This window comes from Panicum virgatum, chromosome 9K, assembly GCF_016808335.1.
Source record: "Panicum virgatum strain AP13 chromosome 9K, P.virgatum_v5, whole genome shotgun sequence".
NCBI classification, from domain to species: Eukaryota; Viridiplantae; Streptophyta; class Magnoliopsida; order Poales; family Poaceae; genus Panicum; species Panicum virgatum.
This window is the reverse complement of record NC_053144.1, coordinates 2,465,922-2,489,437: the sequence shown is the minus strand read 5'-3', so window position 1 is coordinate 2,489,437 and position 23,516 is coordinate 2,465,922. Positions and strand designations below refer to the sequence as shown.

The following is a 23,516-nucleotide window of genomic DNA, read 5'->3' as shown; positions in this document are numbered from 1 at the left end:
ACATCAGCCGCTCCCTTACTTATTGATCCAGGAGTGCATTTTTGCAGAAGGGTCAATGAGTACATGGAGAAAAAAGTTGAAAAGACTCGATTTCACTGAGTCATATCGATGGGCACAAAGGAGCAAAGATTTGAGGTATCATGCAGGGACAGGACCGGACAGGGTGTCCGCAGACAAAGGGTAATTCAAGAAGTTTTGATAACCATTGACGGGAGGGTGTTCTACCGATGTCAGAAGCCAAAGGTGCATCACTTACCATGCTCCCATGTCATCGCGGCTTGTTCTGTATCTGGGTTAAATGCTGCGTCATATGTTTCTCAATATTTCACAAAAGAAGCCGCAGCACAGACTTGGTGTCATGAGATATACGGCATTGGTATTCTAGGCCCATTCACTCAAAAAAAATCCCCATCCAATTCTCATCCCTGATACAGCTACGAAGCGGGGCATAGGCCGAAGGCAGACACGTATCCCTGATGCTACTATGAGTATATTTTTTTCGCTGTAGCTTTAGATCTATGTTTTTCTTCATAGCTGTAAAAAATTGTACTAAAGCATACCATATTATATGTTCATTGTGTAGATCTACTCATTTGGAGTCTAACACAATTTGATTTTTTATTTTATGATTTTTCTGTGATTTACTATGATTTTTCAAAACTGATTTAGGGGGTAATTTGACCGGTTTTGGAAAGTTCAGGGAGTGATATAGACCATTTCATAGTTTTGGGGGTTATGTAGTCCAACCCCATAGTTGAGGGGGTAATTTAGACTTTTTTCCTTTAATTATGTAAGTTTTTGCTCTGTCACGTGGAAGGTCAAATGTTTATATTGAACAGCTATGATATACTGTACAAATAAAAAAATAAATTTTTATATCAGATTGCTAATTCTATCTATTTCTAATTAGTAGTCTTGATAAACACGTGCGTGCATATCCACGTGTGTGCGCGCGCGTGTGTGTATATATATAGGATTAATTTAATAATACTTATTTTGTATTATAAACATTAGTACTATTTTATCTAAATTTGGTTCAATTTAAAAAATTTTGACTCCTCAGTAGAGTTGCATTCTTTCTGGGAATGTGAGACAGAAGCACCAGGGAGTAGCAGTGGTTTGGTCCATTTCCTAGAAAGAAAATAGAGAATTGGTTTGATCTAGCAGTACTGTTTGTGCTGCCAGAGCCGCTCAGGTGCAGTGCTGCGAGGCGCCTTATCACACGCTCACAGTTAAGGATGGATTCGGATGTCTATTCGAATGTCAGATTTTTTGTCATTTTTCTTCGATTATGAACAAATAAGATATAAAATTTACTATGTAAATTCATAACCTTGTATTTAACATTGATCTTGTAAAGATTCAAAAAAACTAAACTTCAAATTTATCATATATATTCTCAAATAATAGATATAAAAATTCGAATACGGATCGGATACGGATACGAATCTTTTTTCACCTTTTTAATTCTAGGGAGCAAATAATACATAAAAAAATTTATACAAAATTTTATTCTTATGTGTAATAATATGCTTGATATTATAAAAAAATATTAGCATAAAATTTTAAGCATATCTATTTTTAAATATCAAATTTATTCTAAGAATTCGGATGTTTAGATCCATCCCTACTCACAGTATCAGTCTATCACCAACCTGTAGCGTTTTCCACTACTCGTCTGCATTCTACACATTCAGCGACGATCACAACGCGAAAGCAGATGTAGCTTTTAGGATCTTCACTCTCTGCCCAAAGAGAGGAGCTGTGTTTGGTCGGTGAAACTGTAAAAAATAGAATCAGTCAATCTAAGCATACCTGAGCTAACATTTTTACGTAATTGCAAAATTGCATAAGACTTGGTTATTCCTTATTAGCACACCAGGCTTCAGAATTTTCTACATTTTAGCCACGTCACCAGATCTCATTTCAGCTTTCGCTCCACCAACTTCACGTCACTCAGACACTCGCACAATCACATTTCCACAGAGACCAAGACAGCAAGGCAATGGCATTCTTATATTACATGCTTACAGCAAGAGGGGAAAAAGAACAAGAAGAAGCAGAGTCACCCGCCCGTACCACAAGGAAGCATCCTAGCCTCCCATGTCGCATGGCGCCAAGCACAGCAAAACAAGGGAGGATGGAGGATCACAAGACGACCACAGGATGAAACCAAAGCTGCATTCAAGGGCGGCCAGGGCCATGGTGGACGCATGCTGGTCGAGGAGACACACCAGCACAGGCTCTCACAGTCCCAGCGCGCTGGCCGGCCGTGGCAGCCAGCGCCCGGCGCCCCCACACGCGTACGCGCACGGCTCCAGGTCCGCACTCCCCTACCAGACACGGCCAACGGCAACGGATCCTAGGCTACGCTAGCTTTGGCTTTTTCAGACACCCTTTTGGCCTTTTCGTTCTTCAGGCCGCTATCGCCGGCGCCGCCCAGAGCTGGGCGTTCTTCACCTTGGACACGCTGTTCAGCACCCCCAGGGGCGTCACGTCGCCGACCACCGTCACCTTCTTCGCCGCGAAGTCGATGTCGAACGATGTCACACCTGAAGTGCAAGCAATTTTTGGTTATAAGAACCAGAGAAAAAGGTTAATTTTGATCTTGGCTTGAGCTGTGAGCAAAAGCTTCAGATAGATCCTGAAGAAATACTAGCTGACAGGCTCACCTTCCATCTTGGAGAGGTGCTTCTTCACTTTCCCAGCGCATGCTTTGCAGTGCAGGGATACCTTCAGCACAACCACCTGATAAGATGCCAACGCTGGAGAGCTCAGAACATATCTCATAGCAAGCATAATTGTGTTTTTGAGCGAATATAGCAAATTTAGATGTTGATTTCGCAGATTTTGTGTGAAAATACGCAATTGTACAAGCCAATTTGAGAGGTGTCCCGCAAAAAAAAGGTGTCTTTGTTAAATAAAAAATAGTTTAGAGGTGCCATGCAGGCTGTTCAGATACTAATCCAGTAGGCCACAAAGTTGAAGACATCCAGCAATTGTATATGCATAAATTTCTTTGCAATACAGAATCTTTAACCAACTTTCCACAAAAACAAAAAGCCTATCTGCCTGTAATCATAGTATTTGGATAACTTTGGCTGGAAGTTGCAGATATCAAATGAAAAATCATTGCATAATCCCTCCAAGCCCCCACAGGGACATGATTACTAATCATCACAAAATATCACTTCTGATTTTCTATTATTTTCTAATCAAGAAGAGTAGGGCCAATTCTTTTAAGAAATGTACAAGCACCAGTCAGTGTTCAGCAATGATTCACAAGTAAGTGGAGAACTCTACTGTTTCCTTACCTGTTCCTGCGCCTGTCTGCTCTTCGGATCAGCTACTTCACTTGCTTCCTCCAGCTTGGCATCAACGGCCGGGGCAGCATCCACCTCCTGGATCTCCTCGATGGATGCGGACGCCGGGGCACGGCCGCTCAGAAGGTACCTGGACGAGCCGGCGGGGCTGACGAGGCCACCGCCGTTTGCGACGACGACAGCCTTGTGCTGCTGCCCTTTCTTGCCGTCATGCTTGTGTGTCCTGGGCTCCGTGGGAACCTGAGACAGAGGGCTGGCACCGGCACTGGCAATGGCCTTGTGTGACCGGACCATCGGCTGCCGCTCCAGGCTGGGGCATATCGCGGTGGACGCCGGCGACGAGCACGAGAGGCCCTTCATGTCCCTGAAGAGCAGAGGAGCCATGGTGCAGTGAGTGCTACCACCAACGCGCTAAGCTGCTTTGGCTGTGTTTCTGAAATGGTGGTGGAATGGGGCTATGGAGTAAGGAAATGCTGCTTATATAGCAGAGCGCCACTTTGCTTTACATGGCAGTAACTCTTCGAAAAAGTTATTTAAAAAAAACTCTTCGAAAAAGGAAGGAAAAAATACTCTCCCCAAAAGTGATGCTGGTATTTGTCTGCATAAAAAAAAAACTCACAGATGTCAGGCAGTATCAAACAAGAACTGAACTTCAGGGGTGATCTGCAACAAACTTACTCCTACAACGTTACTGAAAAATAGTTTTCTCTTTGTTCTTTTGTGCACAGAAAAGGCAGAGTTAGGCACAAGAGTGGTAGGATCTCCACAATCTTTTACCCAGAAGTAGAGCTGTCATATACTACAAGTTAACTTGCAGGAAACGACACGATTTTTTTAACTTTATCATCGCAGCCAGGCCAGCGTGAAAGTCCTGGCGTGTTTCAGATTTTTGCAGCCACGTTGCTGTATGGTTCTTCAGCCGTCTGTATTTGCACCACAGAAAGGCCTTTCGTGAAATTAATATAGTGGTCAAGACTGATGTAACGAGCGATACTGAATTATTGATGAAAGCATAGGCCCAATGGAGGAGCATGTGCAGTTGTATTGGAGAATGCAGGCGACTCTTCTGGTCTTCTTGAGATACCCTGCTAGTTCTTTCAGGAACAGTTTGTAGAGACATGGAGGAATGGTGCTAGATATTCTTTTTTTCACAGGAAAGAAAGTGCTATATTTGTTCGAGACGATAAATATAAAGCCCTGAATAATCTAGAGAACCCTCGCAGGAAAAAAAAAAGAAAAGTGAATAGTTTCAGATAACGTTCATGTGTCAGGGTGAACATCGTGCAATTAAGACAGCGAGAACCCTGGCAGCGTCTTGGCCCACCATCTCTATCCATGTCCTCGCATCGCCGTCGCAGCAGCAGCAGGCATTCCTTAGTGGTGAAGACTAACTGCGCCCACAGCTGCGACTTTTCCAGAGGTTGACGTTTTCAACCAGCACAAGAGATGAAGAGAAGAGAGAACCCAGGTGGTGGCGTACGAGTTCTTCTTCCCGGTGGTGTTCGTTTGAACGAATGGATGATGCACAGCAGCACCATTGCCATGGCTGTTGGTTAGATGCAGGCGCGGGCGAGGGCTGGACGGCCGCCGCCGCCGGGCGCCGGGCGGCTCGACCGTTGCCGGTCGGCGGCGCCGGCTGGGGAGGCGTGGTGCCGGTGCGCGTGTCAGCGGAGAGCAGCGGCTGCCCTGGCAAGTTGCCGGAGAAGCGGGCAGCGTGCACGTGACGGCCGCCGTCGTGTTGCGACTCGTGAGCAAGAGGCCGTGGCTGGCCCGGTGTGGGGGGAAATAATGCGGCGTGGGGCTGTGGAGTTCTTTTTTTTTTTTTGAAAATTAGGCTGTGGAGTTCTGACGGCCTGTTTGGCTGCGAATGGCCGAATGGGGGCGTGGCCGGCTGCCGGCACTGGTGGTCACTCACTGCACTGTGCTTGGTTTTGGCCGTTGCTTGGTTTCAGATCGCTCGTACGCCAACGGCTCAGTGGGTCACACGTTTCTGGGTCTCGGCAAGCCCCACGGAAAAGTCTCTGCAAAGCCAGGCGAAACTAGACGTTACTCGCCAACTGGGGCGGTTTTTTTCCGATGGAATCTGCCTATATTTTCCACGCACATGTGCTTGCATTTTTTTAAATTTATTTTAGAATTTAATCCACGTTTTCTTCGATATTTCCGTCGACAACGAGATATCTATCGTGACTTTGTGATTTTATACTGGTCCAGTATCTCGAAGATGCTCATAAAGATAGAGGTAGTATTACATGTGTATTGTGTATCTAAGAAAAGCTAGACGTAAGACATTATTCACATTGAGGCGATCTGGGCCAGCCAATCCAATGGCACTTGTGCCCAGTTCATCGACGCTGTTGTGAGATATGTGGCCTGCATGCGTGTGGAGCTGTGGGCGGTGTGCCTGTTTTGTCGTATTGGTACCGAAAAGATCATTTACGACAAAGTACGTGCGAGCTTCACTGCACGTACTGCTGCTGAAATTTGTGCACGCCGGTATCAAGGGTTGCACACGGCCCGGTGGACGCTGCAAGTTCGGTGGCCCATCAACTTCTACTGGTGGAGTCGCGTCGGCCCACGATAGAAAAGCGACCCACTTGAAAGAGAGGCTGTTTTTTTTCCCACTCCCTCCTCCTTTCGACCTGTCTGTTATTATTTGAGAGAGAGGCGGCAGGTCTGGCCCGGATATCCACTACTAGTAACGCTGTACTTGTAATCACATTCCCTGCGCTATCGCACTACTGGACTTTCGGAGCAGCAAAGCGTACTACAGGGACTTTTTTCTTTTTTATATTTAAAAAAAAATTAAAATTTCAAAAATATATGTCCGTTTTCAAAAATTTCAAAAATATACCCCGGTCGCCCTCCCATAGGGCGACAGTCCCAATGTGTAATTTTTTTTTTTCAAATTTGCAACGAAGTCCCTGGAGAAAAAAAAACAAGCCCTGTCGCCCGTTGGGGGGGCGACAGGGGCCTGTCGCCCGGCCCATGGGCGACCGCCGCTGGGCCCGGCCACAGTCGCGGCAGGGGGCCTGTCGCCCCCCCCCCGGGCGACCGGGGTCTCCCCCCTTATAAAAGCCCCAGCCCTCCCCTTCCCTCCTCATTTGAGCCCGAAAATTCCACCAAAAATCCAGAAAAAAAAGAGAGGAGTGAGGAGAAGGAAAGCGGCGAAGCCCTGCCGGATTCAGCACTTGTGATCTGCAGGTTAGTACATTTAGTTTAAATATTGTTATATTTAAGTACTACGTATTTAAATATGAGTAATTTAATTTAATTAGTGCTATAGTAGATCCATTTAAGTAGGAGTTCAATGATACTTTAGTTTGTAGTTACGTAGTAGTAAATTAGTTTAGAAAATTAGTTCTACGCATTTATTATTACAATTGCAGTGCTATTAGAGACATGTTTATAAATTAATTATGATTTAGAATAGAATTTGGCATATGCAGTATAGAATTCGAGAGTCATCACGTAGTTATGAATACTTATACGTTATAGTTGAATTCCATACTTAGTTTTTACGGATTATTGAATAAGGTAGTGAAGTAAAGAGTATAACTCGATAAGTATTATGTGATATACAGATATGTCGAGCAAAATGCAGTTTCAAGTATTTTATGGTGAATACAATGTTATGTATGGGCCAAATAGAGTAGATCTTTCTGCCTTTAAGCGCACATCTAGCGGCATAGATAAACCTCTGGAAAGGAGTTTTGGTTCCATATGTAAGTGGCTGCAGCGTGGGTTCCATGTTGATCCGTTGACACATGTGATCACTGTCCAGTCTCTTGTTAATTGGGAGGTAGAAAGTGAATTATGGGAATTAATGATGATACACATCACTGATGACTGGCAGAAGTACATGCAAGCAGCTCTAGAGCATGGGTGACCTCTGGCCATTCTTGTTCAAATCCGGGATAAGACACAAAATGAAATCCAACATTGTGCAGATCAAGGAACTCCGAGTATTCGAAGAGAGACCAATTATGTTGAGCAAGATGAGTCAGAAGAGACAGAGAACCAAAATATGGGACCACAGGGCCTTGCAACTTTACTGAATTGATGTAGTTTCGCCTTTGCAACATGATGGAGACGGACTGCTCGACTTACCTGACGAGGGTACGTGCCGGATCCCCAATGACCCAGTTTGAGCAGATAGAGGCATGGTCGAGGCAGCGTGATCAGTTGCGTCAGGTAACGCACAACTTCGGAAGCCGTGTGCAGTACGAAGACAGCCACGGGTCGTCTCAGGCGTCGTCGTCGTTCCCGTGTCCGTCGACCATACACGGGCCGACGTCGCAGTTCTTCCCAAGTACAGGTAACGTACATATCTCTTTAAAATTACATCAAGTGTTCCTACATATTTACTAATATCACATACAGGATACGATCCAACTACTGCGTTCGGCCATACTGGAATGTTTAGAGGGACAGCACCAGTTGGCGGACCGTATCCAGGGATGGTACCGGGGCCACAGATACCGGCGTGCACATGTTAATTTATGTTTCGTATTTCGGTTCCTACATGTCATTACGAAATATACGAGCGTACGCTAACATCCATATTTTTTGCGTAGGATTCTACCCCGATGCGGGCGCCGGACCTTCTTCTTCCTCCTTTCGACCAGATAACGAGACATTCACCTTAGACGACTTCGACACCTTGAGTCCAGAAGAGCCTGCCGCGCAAGGTGACCCCGATGTCTTGGGGTATTCACAGCTAGGAGGAGCACCACTTGGGATCTCTCAGCAGCAGACACCGCAGCCCCTTGCGCGTCCTGAGCGACAGGTGAGGTCTCCGGATGTTCTCACCTACTCCGAGGGACATGTCCGTGCCCAGCAGAGTGCTAAGAGGGTCCGACGCCCTAGGGGTGGTTAGATGTATATGATGTTTATTTGTAATGAGATAGCTGTAGACCGCTTATTTGTATCCGATGTTTATGATTGTGGTAGGTTACTTGTCATTTGTTTTTATAGATATTATTTATGTGAACTTATTATGTTTGTGGGTTCCATAATGCTCGTGAAATAAGGGAAGTTCTTGCGATTTTTTTCCGTGATTTAATGAAGGACAAGTAACGTGCGGTAGGAGTTAGCGGCCGAGATCTTGCCGACGATGATGACGAATACACGCTCGAATAGCTCAAAATAGTTCCCTGCAAAAATAAAAGTCCGAGAAAAAAAAGAGGGGCCTGTCGCCCCCCCCCATGGGCGACAGGGGCCTGTCGCCCGAGGGGAGGGCGACAGGCCCCTGTCGCCCGTTGGGGGGGCGACAGGTCCCCCGCCTTTTTTTTTTCTCTCCAGGGACTTCGTTGCAAATTTGAAAAAAAAATTACACATTGGGCCTGTCGCCCTATGGGAGGGCGACCGCCCTATGGGAGGGCGACCGGGGTATATTTTTGAAATATTTGAAAACAAACATATATTTTTGAAATTTTAATTTTTAAAAAATATAAAAAAGAAAAACGGCCTACAGCGAGGCAGGCCCTAGCCCTGCTAAGCAAAGATCGTTTTCAGAAGTGTGGAAACCACTAGTCTCGCCACAGCATACTACAAGTAGAACCAAACAATCTCAGCCAAGTCCCCAGTTGCAACAGGCAGCCCGAATTGACCCACGCACTGGGGAATTTTAATTATCGGAGATGCAACATAAGTATCCGCCGCGTTTCTTTATTAGTAATAGTAATTCAGGTCACCGGCAGCGAACGGCATGTAGGGATCCGAACACGAACACGGCCACAAAGGGCACAAACAAACAAGACGATCGACAGGGCGCGCCGCCGCGGCATCTCTCTCCCTGCTACTGGCACACATCTTAGACACCGGCAGCCGGCGGATGCCATCGCCTGGCTCTTCCTCCCCTCACGCGGAGACCGGGACCGCGGGCTCCGCCGCCGCCTGTGGCGCGCCGCCGGCCGGGCTGGCCTCCTTGAGGAGCTCCGACACCCTCGCCGCGACGCTCAGCTTCGCGGCCGGCGAGACGCCGTGCTCCCCGATGATGGACTCCAGCACGGCCTCGCAGAGGGGCTTGTTGTCGATCGCCACGCCGCCGGACTCCGGCACCGACGAGTCCTTGGAGAACGCAACCTGGATTTATATCGGATCGGAACATACATGGTCATCAGCACCACCCAATGGCATCCCAGATTTCATCACATGGAAACACACGATAATTGGTGCGGGTGCTCACGGTGAGGACTCCGGCGGGCGAGTGCGTGAAGAGGATCGACGCGCCCGGCGGGAACGTCTCAGGCTTGAAGGCCTCCTTGAACTTGTCCACGGCGGCGCCCTCGGCGTCCGTGTACACGCCGACGGCCTTCCAGTACGCCACGCAGTTCTCCGTCACCTTGCCCGAGTACTGCTCGCCCGTGAGCGGCAGAATCATCGTCACCCGCGTGAACTTCTCGAAGTCGCCTGCGACGCGCAACGGTCGTCAGCTGCATGCGGCTGACTGACCACAAGGGCGAGGCACATCTACATCTTCTTCTTCTTACCCGTGACGACGTCGCGGAAGAAGGCGGCGTCGGCGGCGAGCTCGTCGGCGGACTTGCCGGCCCACTTCTTCGCCAGCGCGGACACGGCGGCGCCCTCCTCCAGGTACACGCCAATGGCCGTGAACTTGATGAAGTTGCCGCCAATCTCCATCCCTCGCACACCTGCGCGCGCGCGCCAAGCAGCAGGGTTCCATCAAATTAATCGCCGTACTTACTCTGCACCAACCGCATCTCGCTAGCAGAACCTGACTGACTGAACCGTCACGAAGCGCAACGCACCTGCGCCGGCGAGGAAGTGCGAGCGCCCGGAGCCCGGCGGGCGTGCCACCGGCGGGAAGACGACGCCGTCGACCGCCACCTCCGACACGGCGGCCATGGTCGCGCAGCACAGGGGAGCTGATCGCTCGAACGCAGGCCGCGTGCAGATGCTGCGACGTAACAGATAAAACCTATGCTTGTGTATGGGGCAGGGCGGGGTGGTTGCGATAAATATGGGGGCGAGCGGGAGCACGGGGAAGGTTGGTTAGCTGGGACGCCACATCCCAACAGTCTTATCGAAACAAATTAATTATTTTTATTTTAGAAAAGAAAACATATTATTAAGATGCCACCAGCTCTCGGCCAAAATTGCAAGCATGCAACACTATTACAAGTCAATCTGAGCCTTTGATGCTTCCGAGTTCAAGCTCATCAAGTGACGCAGGCTGCAGGCCGAGGTCATAATCCTTAAGATCACGTCATCGTGGCAACTTTGTAATAAGTTGGTGCTGACGGGGGCATCGATAGTGGTTGTTGGCGCGATTGGCATAACGTGGCGCATCGATATCCATTGTTGCGGCGAGATGCAGCTACCATTCAATTCGACGGGAGTCGGTAGGTGGTACTCGCGTGACCGCGTCGTGTCTGCAGATGGGGAGGAGAAGAGTATAGCACACTGAACGGTAAATGAACTGAACTGCAGAAGAAGATTTCGCCATGTGGAACTTATTGTTGTAAATCAACTCATGAATGTAAATGAACACAAGTGTTGAGACTGAGAAATAGTGAATGAGCATCCTTCTTTCATTGATCTTTTGGGGTATTTATAGGTTACAATCAATGTTCAAACTCCCTCCATTCCCGCCCAAAACCTCCATGTTGCACGAACTTAGTTCGTGGCACGTTGCCCACGTCTTGGGCATGAACGTGGGGCTTGACCATGGGTTATTTGGCGGGAACAGTTTGTAGTCTTCTTGTGTTTTGAATGAACGGATGAGATCATCCTTTTCCACTCTTAACACTTATCAGAGGGTTTAAGGTACTATGATTTATAGCACAGAAACTTCTGCCAACTCCTCTTCACATTTTCATTCAGAGTTACTTTCCAAATTCCAGAATGGTGGTACGGTGAAATACGATTCTTTCTTCTTGCTGTTGATCAGACGCAGTGAACAACACAAACTGAACAAAAGAACACGGCACTTCTTCTTCCTTTCAAGAATAATACAAATGTCTGGGGACTACAATTTGCCCTCACCAACAGACTTAAAACTCTCACAGCTGACAAAATTCGACAGAAAAGACTCCCATCCTTACAAATTCCGCTTCGACATGTACTTTTTCGAGGAAGAAAAGAATATGACTACAGATCAACTAATCCAATACAATTGACAAAATTCTAATACCTCTCTGAAGCACGGCGACTAGACCAAAAATGCTACAGTGTGTAAGCCTACTATGGCCGTGGAAACCTAACTGGACAGTAGCTCAAGAACCAGCTCGTCCAAAAGATCATCTCTTATCATTTTCTCAATATCCCTTCCTGCCCTGTCGATGCAATCTGCTAAATCCAGCCACTTCTGATCAAATCCTTTCTTCTCAGGCTTTGTCTCACTTGGTGCAAGTTCTTCCTGTCTCTGAGCTAAGACCTGCAAGACTTTTTCCAATAGACCCTCTGAACCCCATAGTGGAGCCAAGTTCCTCGCAGTATTCACCCAAGGTTGCATGCTCAAGCATGGCGCTAGTATTTGTGACAATACTGTGTTGACCATATCGAATAAAAGCTTCCTCTCTGATCTTGACCAATTAACAACTTTAGTGTACTTGTTTTCCAGCTTCTCAAACACATCATGGCCAGCAGGACAGTCGAGTGACTGACACACCTTGTAAAGTTGATCCTCTGCAGTCCCATGAATGCCAGAAGCAATCAGTATATCGAGCAAGTAAGAAAAATCCCTTTCCTCTTCATCTTCAAAATCTTCAAGAATATCTTCAACCAGGTGCATGGGTCCGTCATTGCTCGATTCCACGTCAGAGGATAAATAGTCACTAATTCTGCCAATGCTACTCGCATCTGCAGCAGTCTCTGTTGGTGCAAATGTGCCAAGTTCAAGTCTCAGTTGGAGATCTAAACCAATAAGACCAGAAAATTAACAATAATTAACACAAGTTAGAAATATAAGAAAGTCATAGCAGCCACATAAAATGTATGAAGGCATAAGCACTAACCATAGAGATCCGCAGGCTCTCGCCTGATGTTTTCAGAATCAGAGCAATCTTCAGATGGAGGTTCAAGAACAGATATTGGGCTAGCCTGACCTATTTCTTTGCGGTAGATGACAGATGTAGAGTCTAGGCGAGCAGCATGAGGGCAGTATACCTGTCAAAGAAATGAAGGATAGCATGGGATCAACCTTCCTATCATGCTGAGGGAAAGCAAAACAAAGTATACGCGCCAATCTTTAGTACTTTAGTACATTGATGATGATTATTAAATATGGTTAGTTAGCCTCAGTTTTTTTGTTGAAAAAGAAAAGAAACCATGCAAATAAAAATCTTGTTAGTGCTTCTTATTCTTCAAACTCAAGAAACCAAACAAGCATCGAAACTGCATATCACAAGTAAATCAGTAATGATAGATCTCAGTATATACCTTTTTGAAGGTCATCTTCCACTGGTCATTAGCTACAACACCCAGAGATGATAAGTTGGAGCTATCACTAGTGTCACTTGAAGATGATACCTGCAAATCGTCGATGCTATCACCCGAGGAAAAGCATACTATCTTCTCAGAATCACTGTACGCAGGGCTCCATAATTCTTCAGTTAACTTTTGATTGAGTAGATCTGAACAGCACAGTTGCTTTTGTCGAACTAATGCATTATTTAACAAAACCTGTGAATGTCTTCCCGATGATGAATCAGGCTGGTCATGGAACTTCTCTGTATTAAGCAGGTCGTTTGCTCCTCTAGAATTCACAACTTTGTGTCTTCGATTCAAAGCACTGATACGTTTTTGGTTCTGATGATTACCGCCATACCGTGGTTGATGTAGCAATGACATTTTCTCAGAAAGGGAACTGTTTGCACTGGTTAAACCCATCTTAGTAGAAGCTGACCTTTCAGCACTTCTGACCAGTTGATAGCTGAAATCACTCATATCACTGCAACTCTTTACAGTTGGAGGATTCTTCAAACTGCTGGTGAGATTATTGAGGCAATATTTATGCTGAATGGGCAATCCTGAAACCATACTGCTCACATGACACGATTCGATATTGCTGGACGTTTTATTCTCTCTTGGCCATGGAATAGCAGTTTTCTGCGAATCAACAAGAACTGCACCTGCAGCATCAAAACCATCCCATTCTTCCATCACCAAAGGTTGGACGTGGCTTGTTTCAGTAACATTTATCTCTGACGGAAAACATCTTGCAGAACCTCCGTAGGAGCTCTTGTGCTTGAATTCCCCAATGTCGGAAGAAAGCTGAATCAACACAATTTTGTGAGCACGGCAATCCAAGTTAATTGCTGATAGTAAAACGGTAGTGAGCATTCAAACATCTTACATGATCTGTGGATCCACTGCTATATCTGAAATCTGCTTGTACACCATGAACACGACGTTGCTTGTCCACATGAGCAAACCCTGAGCAAAGTCAGAAGGAGAACATGAACGGGTCAACTTTAAATCAGTCAGAATTTTACCTTAAAAATTGCACCACAAGAATCATTCTAACATGTTACGTGACAGGGCCACGTTGATTAAAAAAAACCCCGACAAGAATACAGTGTTGCAGTTCGTTGTCCCTAAAGGAAAGAACTAAGAAGGAGATGAATCACATGGCACGACCAAATTTTCCGGTCAAATTGTTCTGTTTGATTTTTTCCCGTGAGTTTATGCTCTATTTGTGCTCCCCAGGCTAGCACAAAAGCATCGGGAAAATGGAAAATAAATGGTAAGATGCTCCGATGGACGACTTTTGGCATGATCTTCACCCAATTTCTGTTTGGTCAGAGCAACGCGCAAGCAAGTAACCCAACGGTACAAGCAAATTAGGCAACCCCCTCGCTTCCGCGCTTAGGACACGCTACACTGCTGGAAGGAGGCGGCCGACGGAGGAAGCAAGCACTACGTACCTAGCATGCGAAATCAACAAGAAACGACGATCAGAAGCGACCCCCCAACCGTTGGTAATCAATTGCAGAAACAAGCCAAAACGCCGCAAAGATTCATTTTGGGAGCAGCAGGCTCTCTTCTTACCTTCCGCCACCCGCGGCGGCGCCGTGCTCGCCCCGCCCGCCGGCGCAGCGACCGTCCGCCTGACGACCCCGGCTCCCCCTCCCGTCCGGCACGACCGCCGCGCCCACCTCCGCCAGCCGGCCGCGTCGCTCGGCCCGCCCATCCACGCCCCGGCAGCCAGCCAGCGCCCAAGTCAACCCCGACGACACAGCCCCCCCTTGATCTAGCGCGCGGGGGACGCGACGCCTATTTGAGGCGCCCGCCGCGAACGCGAGGAGATAGGGGAGGGAAGGGAAGGGCTGGATTCCCGGGGAGCGTCGCGTCTCCTCGGGCGGGCGTGCCGCGCGGGGAGGGGGACGGGGAGGGCAAGGGCAAGTCCGGCGGGGCGCGTTCGGTGGCGGCGCCCGCGCGGCAGCGGTTGGCTGGCGCCCCCGCCCCCCGCCTTTTCAGGTGGGTGCTTCTGCCGCCCAGTGGACTCGCCCCCCGTCCCGTGGAGCATTTGCCTTCTTGGAATCTTCTGCCCCTCCCGCGCCTTGGCGGCAGTGATCGGAAATTTTTTTTTTTTTTGAAAAGAGTGATCGGAAATTTTGTCTTGCTTGTTACGGAGCACACTGTCTCGTCTCGTCTTTGCTGCTTTGGAGCACTGCACTGGGATGGTTTGGCTGGCCTAAACCGCCGACCCGGCCGGGGGTGCTTATTGTGGCGATCCGTGGTTGGGCGGCTAGCTAACTCGTGTGGACTGGATCCGGCCGTGGTCACGCGCTGGCTTGATGACTCCCTGCGGTGACGTGGCGTTTTCCGATTGAGCTCGTGATGCCGTGCACGGATCAGAGCGTGTGCGATTTGCAAACGTGGGGGGTAATCAAATCGGACCCAAAAAACAAAATAATGACTTTATTACGGCCGGTCGTACGCTCGCGGTATTGTACGGCAGACTAAACTCACCCTCCACTAACACGGAACAGTAGCACATGCAAGTAATTTCAAAACTAAAAAAATTGTAGTCCTTAAACCATCCATCAAATTCAAATTCCGATTGCACAATTGTATCTCTTTCGAGAAGACCTTCAAAACAAGACCCCACTTGAATATATTTCAACCATACTTTTTAAAATCCATAAATTGCTTTATGTACAATGAGAAAATACCAAAATAAATTAGTTAAAATACTCAACCGAGCTGCTAAAGTTGCCTATTATTGATCATGCAATCAACATTCAGCTACCTAATAAAATTGTTTACATTTATCCACTATGGACACTAAACAGTCTATCTTAATATAAACATCAATATCCACTTAACTGAACTCGGGCATGCAAAAGCAACATTATGTAAAACTATAAACAATTTTTGCAAACATCATAAATAAATTAGAATAAGCGAAAAAGTATTTTTCTCTAAAAAAATTATATCATCAAAACATAGTGGTGTGAGATCTTGTTTTGAAGTTTTTATTGAAACAAACAAATCTGTGCAATCGGATTTTGATTTTGATGCTAGGTTTTGAAACTATGATCTTTTTTATTTTGAAATTACGTTCATGCATGTGTTTTTTCTCTGTTCAAAAAAAAATCGGACCAAAAAATGCTGGATGGGCCCGGGATTGCTTGAGTGAAAGCAGCATTGCGAATAAGAAAACCGTGCGGGGCCGTCGCGGAAGGCGGTTGGAAAGTAGGAAACCCGTTCCCGTCTCCACTCCGCTCGTCCTCCTGACCTCCTCCCCCGGCTGCTTCCCGTAATACTACCGCGCGGTCAGTGGACGCCGTGATGCTATTCCCGCGTGTAATAATTGGTGATTGGGTCGAGCTGATCGGGTGGGATGTCTTCTCCTCCGGCGCCATGATTTTAGCGGGGAGAGGTTACTGGCGCTGCCGCTGGTGATTTTATTTGTGGCTGGTGGTTACGGTGGACGGGGATTTTATTTGTGGCTGGTGATGGCGAGAGAATGATTAGTTGGGCAGGAGTCGACGACAGGCCGGCAAGGCGGCAGCGCCCCGGTTGCTGTTGGGTGGGCACTCAGCTGTAGCCTGAACCTCTGATTATCGATTAGTCATTAGTATTCCTCGCAAAAAAAAAGTCATTAGTACGCAACTGCCCTGGTTTTGGTTTGGTCAGGGTACTAATTATAGTGGACTTGCTACAGTACTGTCAGTATGACTGGGCTTCCTCGGTTTCGTGGTTGGCCCGGCCGCCGTGGATTCCAACCAAATCCTCTTCCGCGCCCGCAACTCTCGCGCTACTGAATTTTTTTTTTAGATATGCCGAGTGAATGGATGACCGAACCGAAATTGCACAAACAAACACGACAAAATTGTCTACCCGCAACAAAAAAAATACTACAAAATTGTCAGCACGTATGAACATACGAGACTGGATCGTTGGTGGCCTGCACAGGGAGCGGGTCGATATATAATATTAATATAATATATATACCGCACGTCATCTGATTTTGAAATTTCGAATTCGAAATCATGCAGGCGAAGCGCGAGAAATTTCTTGCATCTTCGGGGGAGCGAGAGATATCATGACATATGTTAATCTCAACTAGTAAGTAGGTTTAGTGGACGAGGACAGTGCTTGCGTAATAAGTGGGGTACATTGCCTACAAGTATAATTAAGCAGGTCGGCTAAATATGGATGGTGATCGTGACTTCGCAACTGCTCGCGCGCGGCGAGTTCGAAGTTTGAACGGATTTTGCCCGGAACCAGTGGACTTCGTTGACCATCCGTATTGTACGTATGAGCAATAACTAGATGCCATGGTTGAGTCACGGAAAGAGTTTGGATCTACTTGGATTCCGTCAATCCGTGGACGTTTACCCGATAATTCAAGGACGTTTGTTCTTTAAGCGACTAGCTAGTATTGTTAACGTACTTGCTGTAAAGCATGAAGCCTACTTACTCGGCTGGTTCGCAGTGCAGTTCAAAGGAAATGCCATAAAAGAGTCGAGACATGTCGCCCATTCATTAGCCAAGCTACTTAAACTGCATCATAATTTCAGTGGATTTAGTAGCACATATATTTCATAAATTCTTTAAAGAAGCATCCATATTATAAAGTTCTAAAAGCACTACGGTTCAGCATGGATGCTCCCGCAACAAATGACTCGGCAAGGGATGAGTTTCTTAAAAAATAAAAAAGGATCCCGTGCGTGGGCTTAATTTCCTATGAATGAGCCCAACTCAAACTAACAAACGGCCCACTGCACCTGTCCAGTAACTGGGCCGGCACACGACCCAACAGTACGCCCGCAAAAAAGTCCAAAGGCGGACCAGTTCTACCACCCCACGCGAAGGCGTGCATCCCCTTCCTCCTCCGATCGAGCCGGGACCGCCAGGCAAACCTGGTGCTCCCCTTCTCCGTCACCGCGACGCCTCGGCCTCCCCGCTCCACCGCCTCCGCTCCTCGTGAGGCGACGCCACGCCTATAGATCGCGTGCCCAAGCACGGACGCCACCCCGCTCGGTTCGGCTCCGCCATTCCGCCCTCCCTGCTCGATTCGGTTGTTGGTTTGTTTGCGTTTCCGATCTGATCTGGTTGCCTCATGCTAGGTGCTGGGAGGTAGAGCGCGATGGCAGCGCCGCCGGCGAGGGCTCGAGCCGACTACGACTACCTCATCAAGCTGCTTCTCATCGGAGACAGCGGTGAGCTCGCCGAACCTCTCGCCCCCTTCCTCTCTGTCGTCCCTCGATCTGCGCGAGATCTGGTTGCGTCGGGATCGTGTTTTCTGTTCCGTGTGATTCGGTGTTTCGATTGGGATCTGGTACCCAGATCAGCCTCTGCTGCAGATGGTTGCGCAAAAATGTGAATGCGCGAGTGAATTTAACCACTGGTCGGCACACGGAGGTGTTACTTTGGCCCTGTTTGTTTCCACGGTTGCTTCGATTATGAGCCAAATAATCAGATTAATCCCGCCAAACTCTTCGCGTTCGACGCGCGTTGCCTGGCCGCCGGCAACGGAATAAGCGGCAGTTAGAACGTGGAGTCCCAAAATCGCGAGAAGCGAGGTTCGAGCCGCTTAAGGCTTATACGCGCCGCGCTTTTTTGGACTGCGGTCCCAAACAGGACCTTGTGTAATGTTCGTATTGTTCGTCACTGTGCCCCTGTTTGCATTGTGGGTGGAATTAGATTGATCGCTTCATTTAGATTTTAGGAAGAAGCACTCAGCATTTCGCGGTGTTGATTCCACAAGCACTAGCATGGCTATAATTCTATTTTATTCTCAACAGTTACACAATTAGTAGCATGTGCACACACAGTATGACGCTTAGCATCTTTCTGACTTTCTCTGCTTGTTCTGTCCAGTGGTCAGTGAGCATATCCCTCTATGGATTTGCCCAAATGGCTTGGCAGTTAACATTGCCCTTTACTTCCATGTCAAATTGACAGTCTAACTGATGCAATTTAATAGCCACACCAGACGTAGAACATTGAAAAAAATCACCAATCCATGATTGAGGGCTCTGCTTGAGGTTAGGGAATTGCTGGGCTACAAATGCATAGTCTCAGGGTGTGTTTGGATCTAAATGCTAATATCTAAAAGTGCTAAAGTTTAGCACTAGCTCATCCAAACAGGAGTGCTAATGGGGTGGGCTAAACTTTAGCCAAGACTCAAAAACTTTAGCAGGAATGTAAGTGCTAATAGATGCTAAAGTTCAACTATTGCCCATTTAAACATGCCCTCAGTCACAAAACACTTCCCTAGACACAAACTTGGCAATACCTCAAGTTGCAAACTGAATACATATAAGATAATCGAAGTGTCTGTTTTGTTGTGCCTTATTTTGCATTTCCAATATATGGGCACGTTACTGTTCTCCTTGCAAGAAAAATATCCTGCTATTTACAGAAGTATGTTGGTAGGGGCATAAATTTAATTTTCTTTCCTCTTACCTTCAGTTTTGGAACCTAAATCAACTAAGCAATTTGCTTTATATGTATGGCCTGACTGCCTCACCAGTATTTATGCTGAGCGCTCTATGCTTGGCATGAAGCTATATATAGCTTTGCATATCATTTGTCTCATTCTATATACCTAAAGAAGCCCCGATCTCATGTTGACTGTTCATTCAGTAGCCAATTTTAGAGTTTTTATGTATTTCCTGCTGATATGTCTGTGGGCTGTTGCTTATGTCTTTTCTGGCATGAGCTAGATTGTTTTAGATTGTTGCTTGCTACTTGTATAAGGTTTCTAATTACAAAGTATATGTATAGGTGTTGGAAAAAGTTGTCTTCTCTTACGGTTTTCAGATGGCTCCTTCACCACTAGCTTCATCACTACTATTGGGTATGTAGAGAAAAATCACAAATTCCTCTGGTTGATGAATCATCATGTTACGTACTAAAGCTTGTGTGAACTTATGAATTGTGCTCACTGGATTCACAAAACAGTATTGACTTCAAGATAAGGACTGTCGAGTTGGATGGCAAACGGATTAAGTTGCAGATCTGGGATACTGCAGGCCAAGAACGTTTCCGCACGATTACAACTGGTATGTTTGTTTGCTTTGAGCAAAGCTAGTTTATTTCTAAAAATTGTATGGCTGAAGATCGTATTTTGCAAATTTTTCTTTGCAGCCTATTACAGGGGAGCTATGGGCATTTTACTTGTGTATGACGTCACAGACGAGTCGTCTTTTAATAGTACTGACCCTTGTACTTAAGTGCTCTTTGATGCGTCCTTTTGGCTTCGAATTCTGATACTATCACTGTTACTGACTTGCAGATATAAGAAATTGGATCAGAAACATTGAACAACATGCCTCGGATAATGTGAACAAAGTTCTGGTAGGCAATAAAGCTGATATGGATGAAAGCAAACGGGTATTCAATCATTTCTTACTTGTAATCTTATTGATCTCTTAAACTTTATGTTTCTGAATAACTCTTGAATTTATTTCTTTCAGGCTGTTCCCACTTCCAAGGGGCAAGCTCTTGCCGATGAATATGGGATAAAATTCTTTGAAACGGTTAGTGGAACTCAAGGCTTCTGTTATGACATTCCTTTATTGTAGCATAACTGATAATTTATGTTGCTTTTCTCTAAGTACATGTGCCTTACATTTGATTTGTTTCTGATGCATACTTTATTGTTTATGTTTTGCTGCAGAGTGCAAAGACAAACCTGAACGTCGAGCAGGTTTTCTTTTCTATTGCAAGGGATATCAAACAAAGACTCTCGGAGACTGATTCGAAGCCTGAGGTGCAACCCATTTCATAGATTGGACATAATCACTTTCTTTTGCATAGCATCTTAGCTCTATTTCCTGTTTGCAGGATCGAACTATCAAGATCAAGGCCGAAGGGGAAGCTGATGCAGCAGATGCACAGAAATCAGCTTGCTGCGGCTCCTGAACAGTTGTTACAGCAAGATTTGGTGTTACTGCTCATGTATTTTTTATCGTTTTATTCTTTGCCAGCAACTCTCCTTGTGTGTTTCTCAAGTCATCGCAATTGTTGGGATTTGGACAAACGGGTGTTAAGTCAGAACATTTACTTGCTATATTGGTGGGAAACTGTGGTCTTGATAACGATGAGCGCGTATAGAATTGGGTGGCTTGGTTTGATCTCTTGTCGGTTACGCTCGAAAGAGATAACATTGAATTACTGCATATGGTCCCTCCGAAACCTGTTAAATTTTACCGAATTCCTGTGGGAACCTGGTAAAATTGCAGCCGAGGATTCTGGGTTCTGAGTTAGCATGTTCAAAGCGGTATGCCTAACCTAGGCATATGGAGATGCAATTCGACCCACATAATTCATATTGAAAAAATAAAAATATTTATTTTGCTTCTTTTTTTACAACAGCTGCGTGATTTTTTAGAATACTGTACACAAATCAATCTTTTTCCACAAATCTGTACATTAATCGATCGTGTTGTGTGATCTGTACTAAAATTCAAAGAACTCCAATCTCAAAAAAAAAAAAATCAAAGAACTCCGAGTTACAAACCCAGGCCAAAAACGACAGAAACACGAAACCCGAATGCTTCGGTCATGAGGGGGCAATGTTCAGGTCCAGGTCCAGGCCCAGCAGGCCTCTCGTTTGGTCGGGCTTCGTCTCGGCTTCGGCTAGCCCGCGGGAAGCGGCGGCGGTGGCGCTGTCCGTCTCCTCGGCCACGGCGCGGTGGCGCCTCATGTGTCCCCCCAGCGCCTGCCCGAGCGGGAACTCGACGCCGCACACCGCGCACCCGTGCGCGCGGGCCTTCGCCGGCGCGGCCTCGCTCGCCCGCGGGCGCTTGTGGCTCGCGCGGTGCCCGCCCAGCGCCTGGAACGACATGAACCGGCGGCTGCACGTCTTGCACTCGAACACGCGCGGCGAGGCCGATGGCTCGCCGCCGCCGCCGCCGCCGCCGCGCGCGAGCAGCAGCATGACCCCTTCGGCCACGCTGATGATGCCCAGCTCCGCCGGCTCTTCTTGTCCGAACGCCAGCCTCTTCATCGTGACCAAACGCTCGGTTGCTGTTTGTATGTGTGATGTGAACTACAGTGGTAGGCTTCTGAAGTTTTTATAGGATTCGCGCTAGTGCTAGAGATGGCATTTCTATTTTTCCATAAAAAAGGAGATGACACTTCTTGTTCAGCTATCTATAGGGACGTTTGACTCAATGGTAACAGTTGACTTGCTGCTTCTTTATGATATTAAATACCAACCATGATAGAGTTGACATTGTCGTGGGCTTTTAGGGGTAACCACAGCCGGGTGGCGGAAGGCACCCGCCTAATCCCCGAGGGGGTGTACTGGGGATTGCGCTAAGCGATTAGGCCTATCTAGCTCAAGAACACGATCAAGAACTCGATGAACACACGACGATCTAGAGTGGTTCGGGCCGCCGGAGCATAATATCATACATCCACTTGAGAGTAATATTGCTCTAGTGTCGGTGGGTGAGTCTATCCCCTGCTTTCCAGTCCTCTTTTGGACCTGACCTTTCTCTAACGGGCGTCTCCCTTTTATAGAGTAAGGAGGACGCGTACACGGGCGTCGGACCCCGACAGGTGGGCCCAACAGGGATGTATATTTTACTAGACAGTAGTGGTGCTACAGTGATGGAGAATCTCTTGCCGGATACACTTCATCGTCCTGTAAACTCTCTAGCCGAGGGGGGTCTTCTCCTGGCTCGTCGGCGAGGCGCCCGTCGAGGCAGCATAGGTTGCGGCGTAGACTGTTGGGTCTACCGTGTAGGTGTTATGATACCCCGTCGCCGAGTTGTCGTGTCTAACTGGTGTAGCAGTCTGACGTGCGTGGCGTGAGTGGCGCCAGCGGCTGTACAGTGTACCTTGGTAACGCGCGGTCAACAATACAGCCTGGCGAAAGTCTCCTCGGGCTCTGCTGTGGCAGAGCGCTCTTAACGCCTCCCGCATTGAATGCGGTAGGTGGCCAAGTCTTCTCGAGGAAGCTTGGCAGCCGCGCGCGTATCTGCGTCTGCGGACACGTGGCGGCTCCGGACCCCTCAGGCGGGGTATCTGTTCCCTCCCTGCCGAGGGTCCGTATAGTATATGGGGGTCCGGGACCCCGTGGGAGGTCCGGGGCCTCCGACTGTTTCGTCTGAGTGCTTCCTTCTCCATGACACGTGGTGACACCGGACCCGACCCCGAGCGGGATGCGGGTCCGAGACCGTTGGTCCGGTGAGATGGAGTCTGACCCCAGGGGTCCGGTTGCTCAGCTTCTTTGGGCGTAGTTACGGATAACTACGAGTCTTGACACAGCAAGATGGAGTACCCTAGTCCAGAGGTACCGACAGACATGGGAGATGAAGAACTGGGCATATATTGTTGGATTGTAAGACGAAGAAAATTTTGAAATAAGAGAATAATAAGAGATGAAGAAATTTTCCGATGCGAGAACACTGGCTTGCAGCTCGCTTTCTTGCCCATAGTGCATAGAAGTAGAAGGATATCCTGCATAGAACTGCTCTCAGCTGACTCCTTAACCCACGCGTGGGTTGATAGAGATTTGCAGTGTTCGGCTAACATAGCTTTTGAAGTAAGTTATCCTCACTCTTTGTCTCATTCCTTGTCTGCAAGACACTGCAATAATGCCATTAACTTTATCTAGATCGCACTGCAATTCCTTGCATAATTACTGGACTATAAATTATAATTGGGTTTGTGCTGTCACTACTGCAGAACAAAAGCATTTTTCTAAGAGAACAGAGCGTTAGCTTTATCTTATCCTGATTGGTCGGTCAGGTAATA

The 23,516-nt window shown here is 47.2% G+C and overlaps 5 protein-coding genes across 7 annotated transcripts; 1 reads left to right on the top strand and 4 right to left on the bottom strand.

Moving 5' to 3' along the window:
* Window positions 1-1,985: 1,985 nt before the first annotated feature.
* LOC120649287 (protein SODIUM POTASSIUM ROOT DEFECTIVE 2-like) lies at window positions 1,986-4,126 on the bottom strand. Its single transcript, XM_039926045.1, has 4 exons — window positions 4,002-4,126; window positions 3,315-3,921; window positions 2,673-2,748; window positions 1,986-2,552 (listed from the first exon to the last, which is right to left on the bottom strand). The coding sequence occupies exons 2-4, from the start codon at window positions 3,705-3,707 to the stop codon at window positions 2,416-2,418; spliced, it is 606 nt and encodes a 201-aa protein (XP_039781979.1). The 5' UTR covers window positions 3,708-3,921; window positions 4,002-4,126; the 3' UTR covers window positions 1,986-2,415.
* Window positions 4,127-8,928: 4,802 nt separating this feature from the next.
* On the bottom strand, window positions 8,929-10,337 carry LOC120649286 (chalcone--flavonone isomerase-like). The gene is made up of 4 exons (XM_039926044.1): window positions 10,097-10,337; window positions 9,818-9,979; window positions 9,514-9,737; window positions 8,929-9,410 (listed from the first exon to the last, which is right to left on the bottom strand). Exons 1-4 carry the CDS (start codon window positions 10,191-10,193, stop codon window positions 9,186-9,188), a joined length of 708 nt encoding a protein of 235 aa, XP_039781978.1. The 5' UTR covers window positions 10,194-10,337; the 3' UTR covers window positions 8,929-9,185.
* A 921-nt stretch (window positions 10,338-11,258) lies between these two features.
* LOC120649285 lies at window positions 11,259-14,792 on the bottom strand. 2 transcript variants are annotated; one of them, XM_039926042.1, is made up of 5 exons: window positions 14,340-14,792; window positions 13,645-13,724; window positions 12,729-13,562; window positions 12,305-12,455; window positions 11,259-12,203 (listed from the first exon to the last, which is right to left on the bottom strand). In XM_039926042.1, exons 1-5 carry the CDS (start codon window positions 14,479-14,481, stop codon window positions 11,548-11,550), a joined length of 1,863 nt encoding a protein of 620 aa, XP_039781976.1. In that variant the 5' UTR covers window positions 14,482-14,792; the 3' UTR covers window positions 11,259-11,547. The 2 variants fall into 2 exon arrangements, with proteins under 2 accessions (XP_039781976.1, XP_039781977.1); XM_039926043.1 differs by having other exon boundaries at window positions 13,645-14,215; window positions 14,340-14,771.
* A 2,797-nt stretch (window positions 14,793-17,589) lies between these two features.
* Window positions 17,590-20,887, top strand: LOC120649284 (ras-related protein RABE1c-like). Of its 2 annotated transcripts, none has more exons than XM_039926040.1 (9): window positions 17,590-17,783; window positions 17,870-17,962; window positions 19,533-19,605; window positions 19,710-19,810; window positions 19,896-19,961; window positions 20,044-20,141; window positions 20,225-20,287; window positions 20,428-20,520; window positions 20,595-20,887. In XM_039926040.1, the coding sequence occupies exons 2-9, from the start codon at window positions 17,890-17,892 to the stop codon at window positions 20,670-20,672; spliced, it is 645 nt and encodes a 214-aa protein (XP_039781974.1). In that variant the 5' UTR covers window positions 17,590-17,783; window positions 17,870-17,889; the 3' UTR covers window positions 20,673-20,887. The 2 variants fall into 2 exon arrangements, with proteins under 2 accessions (XP_039781974.1, XP_039781975.1); XM_039926041.1 differs by having other exon boundaries at window positions 17,603-17,726; window positions 17,869-17,962.
* A 425-nt stretch (window positions 20,888-21,312) lies between these two features.
* Window positions 21,313-21,759, bottom strand: LOC120648952 (zinc finger protein ZAT8-like). Its single transcript, XM_039925574.1, has one exon. It carries the CDS (start codon window positions 21,757-21,759, stop codon window positions 21,313-21,315), a length of 447 nt encoding a protein of 148 aa, XP_039781508.1.
* Window positions 21,760-23,516: the final 1,757 nt, after the last annotated feature.

What these genes read in the sequence shown, in the direction of transcription:
- LOC120649287 (XM_039926045.1), bottom strand. Translation starts at nt 3,707, where the DNA reads ATGGCTCCTCTGCTCTTCAGGGACATGAAGGGCCTCTCGTGCTCGTCG. An exon ending in GCAGACAGGCGCAGGAACAG is followed by an intron (nt 2,749 to 3,314) that starts GTAAGGAAACAG and finishes GCATCTTATCAG; the next exon opens with GTGGTTGTGCTGAAGGTATC. An exon ending in GCACCTCTCCAAGATGGAAG is followed by an intron (nt 2,553 to 2,672) that starts GTGAGCCTGTCA and finishes CTTGCACTTCAG; the next exon opens with GTGTGACATCGTTCGACATC.
- LOC120649286 (XM_039926044.1), bottom strand. Translation starts at nt 10,193, where the DNA reads ATGGCCGCCGTGTCGGAGGTGGCGGTCGACGGCGTCGTCTTCCCGCCG. An exon ending in GCACTTCCTCGCCGGCGCAG is followed by an intron (nt 9,980 to 10,096) that starts GTGCGTTGCGCT and finishes GCGCGCGCGCAG; the next exon opens with GTGTGCGAGGGATGGAGATT. An exon ending in CGCCCGCCGGAGTCCTCACC is followed by an intron (nt 9,411 to 9,513) that starts GTGAGCACCCGC and finishes ATATAAATCCAG; the next exon opens with GTTGCGTTCTCCAAGGACTC.
- LOC120649285 (XM_039926042.1), bottom strand. Translation starts at nt 14,481, where the DNA reads ATGGGCGGGCCGAGCGACGCGGCCGGCTGGCGGAGGTGGGCGCGGCGG. An exon ending in GCCGCCGCGGGTGGCGGAAG is followed by an intron (nt 13,725 to 14,339) that starts GTAAGAAGAGAG and finishes GACTTTGCTCAG; the next exon opens with GGTTTGCTCATGTGGACAAG. An exon ending in GCAGTGGATCCACAGATCAT is followed by an intron (nt 13,563 to 13,644) that starts GTAAGATGTTTG and finishes GTGTTGATTCAG; the next exon opens with CTTTCTTCCGACATTGGGGA.
- LOC120649284 (XM_039926040.1), top strand. Translation starts at nt 17,890, where the DNA reads ATGGCAGCGCCGCCGGCGAGGGCTCGAGCCGACTACGACTACCTCATC. An exon ending in AGCTTCATCACTACTATTGG is followed by an intron (nt 19,606 to 19,709) that starts GTATGTAGAGAA and finishes TTCACAAAACAG; the next exon opens with TATTGACTTCAAGATAAGGA. An exon ending in TTTCCGCACGATTACAACTG is followed by an intron (nt 19,811 to 19,895) that starts GTATGTTTGTTT and finishes TTTTCTTTGCAG; the next exon opens with CCTATTACAGGGGAGCTATG.
- LOC120648952 (XM_039925574.1), bottom strand. Translation starts at nt 21,759, where the DNA reads ATGAAGAGGCTGGCGTTCGGACAAGAAGAGCCGGCGGAGCTGGGCATC.